At 49.5% G+C, this 887-nt stretch overlaps 1 protein-coding gene across 1 annotated transcript in view; it reads left to right on the top strand.

Annotated features, from left to right (window-relative positions):
• Positions 1-644, top strand: part of LOC122364915 (MAM and LDL-receptor class A domain-containing protein 1-like) — a 16,455-nt gene extending 15,811 nt beyond the window's left edge. Inside the window, exon 4 of the mRNA XM_043335722.1 lies at positions 229-644. Within this exon, the coding sequence (XP_043191657.1) occupies positions 229-290 (62 nt within the window). The 3' untranslated portion in view covers positions 291-644. The remainder of the gene's footprint in view (positions 1-228) is intronic.
• Positions 645-887: the final 243 nt, after the last annotated feature.

Raw genomic sequence — 887 nt, 5'->3', positions numbered from 1 at the left:
TGCTAGTTATGTCGTCAGATTATGTCACGCTGAGCGTCTGCAGGCTTAATCTGCGCCGTGATATCCTGCACGGTCCCCGTTTTCCGCCGTTAACCGACGACTGCAGGATATCTACTGTTACTGACTCACAACTACATCTGCATTCTGCGCTGTGCATTTGCATGCACGCTGCACAATGCAGAGCCCCCTGGCCCGACTGTCACCCCCCGTGTTTCGCTCTGTTCCCAGTTCGACCGAGCAATGCCGCTCCAAATGAAGGGGCACGGGAACAGCGCTCGCTCATCCGCTGACGTTGCCCCTTCGAGACAGTTCCTCTGAACACTCGGGGCAAAACGTACCGTCACGGGTGGCGTGGCATCATGACACCGGCAGAACGCAGGCAGCAGTGCCACACGGGCAAAATGTAGGAGACGAGCAGCCGCGGCGCGAGGCCGGTGTGAGCGCTATACACGCTACAGTTCCTGTAGATGTGGCGCCGATAAGATAAATATGAATCACATGGGTATGCTTTCATTGTTTAGATGCGCGTTTTGATGCGAAATGTTATGTGGCTTCTTCTATCTATAAGACTGTGTTGTCCTTTTGATTAGACATACGTTTCGTGTAATGTAAGGTCCAATAATAAATGCTTTATGCGACAGGTGTTTTGCAATGTGAGACAATCTTGCGTGTTATATGTTTTCTTTGCTTGTTTACCTTGTCCTGTCTTGAGTGTCTTTATCCAGCCTCCGAAAGAAACAAAGGCATCAGATTGCCGACAAAGTTACGAAAATCGACTGCCTTCTTGCTCGTTATTTGTGTGAGCCCACCTCATGTCACAGCAAGCGCATATAACGATCATAATTGTACGAGCAGGCCAACTCATATGACACATAACTAGACAATGA

This window comes from Amphibalanus amphitrite, unplaced genomic scaffold (assembly GCF_019059575.1).
Source record: "Amphibalanus amphitrite isolate SeventyFive unplaced genomic scaffold, NRLGWU_Aamphi_draft 000707F_arrow, whole genome shotgun sequence".
NCBI classification, from domain to species: domain Eukaryota; kingdom Metazoa; phylum Arthropoda; class Thecostraca; order Balanomorpha; family Balanidae; genus Amphibalanus; species Amphibalanus amphitrite.
This window is presented reverse-complemented; position numbering and strand designations above follow the sequence as displayed.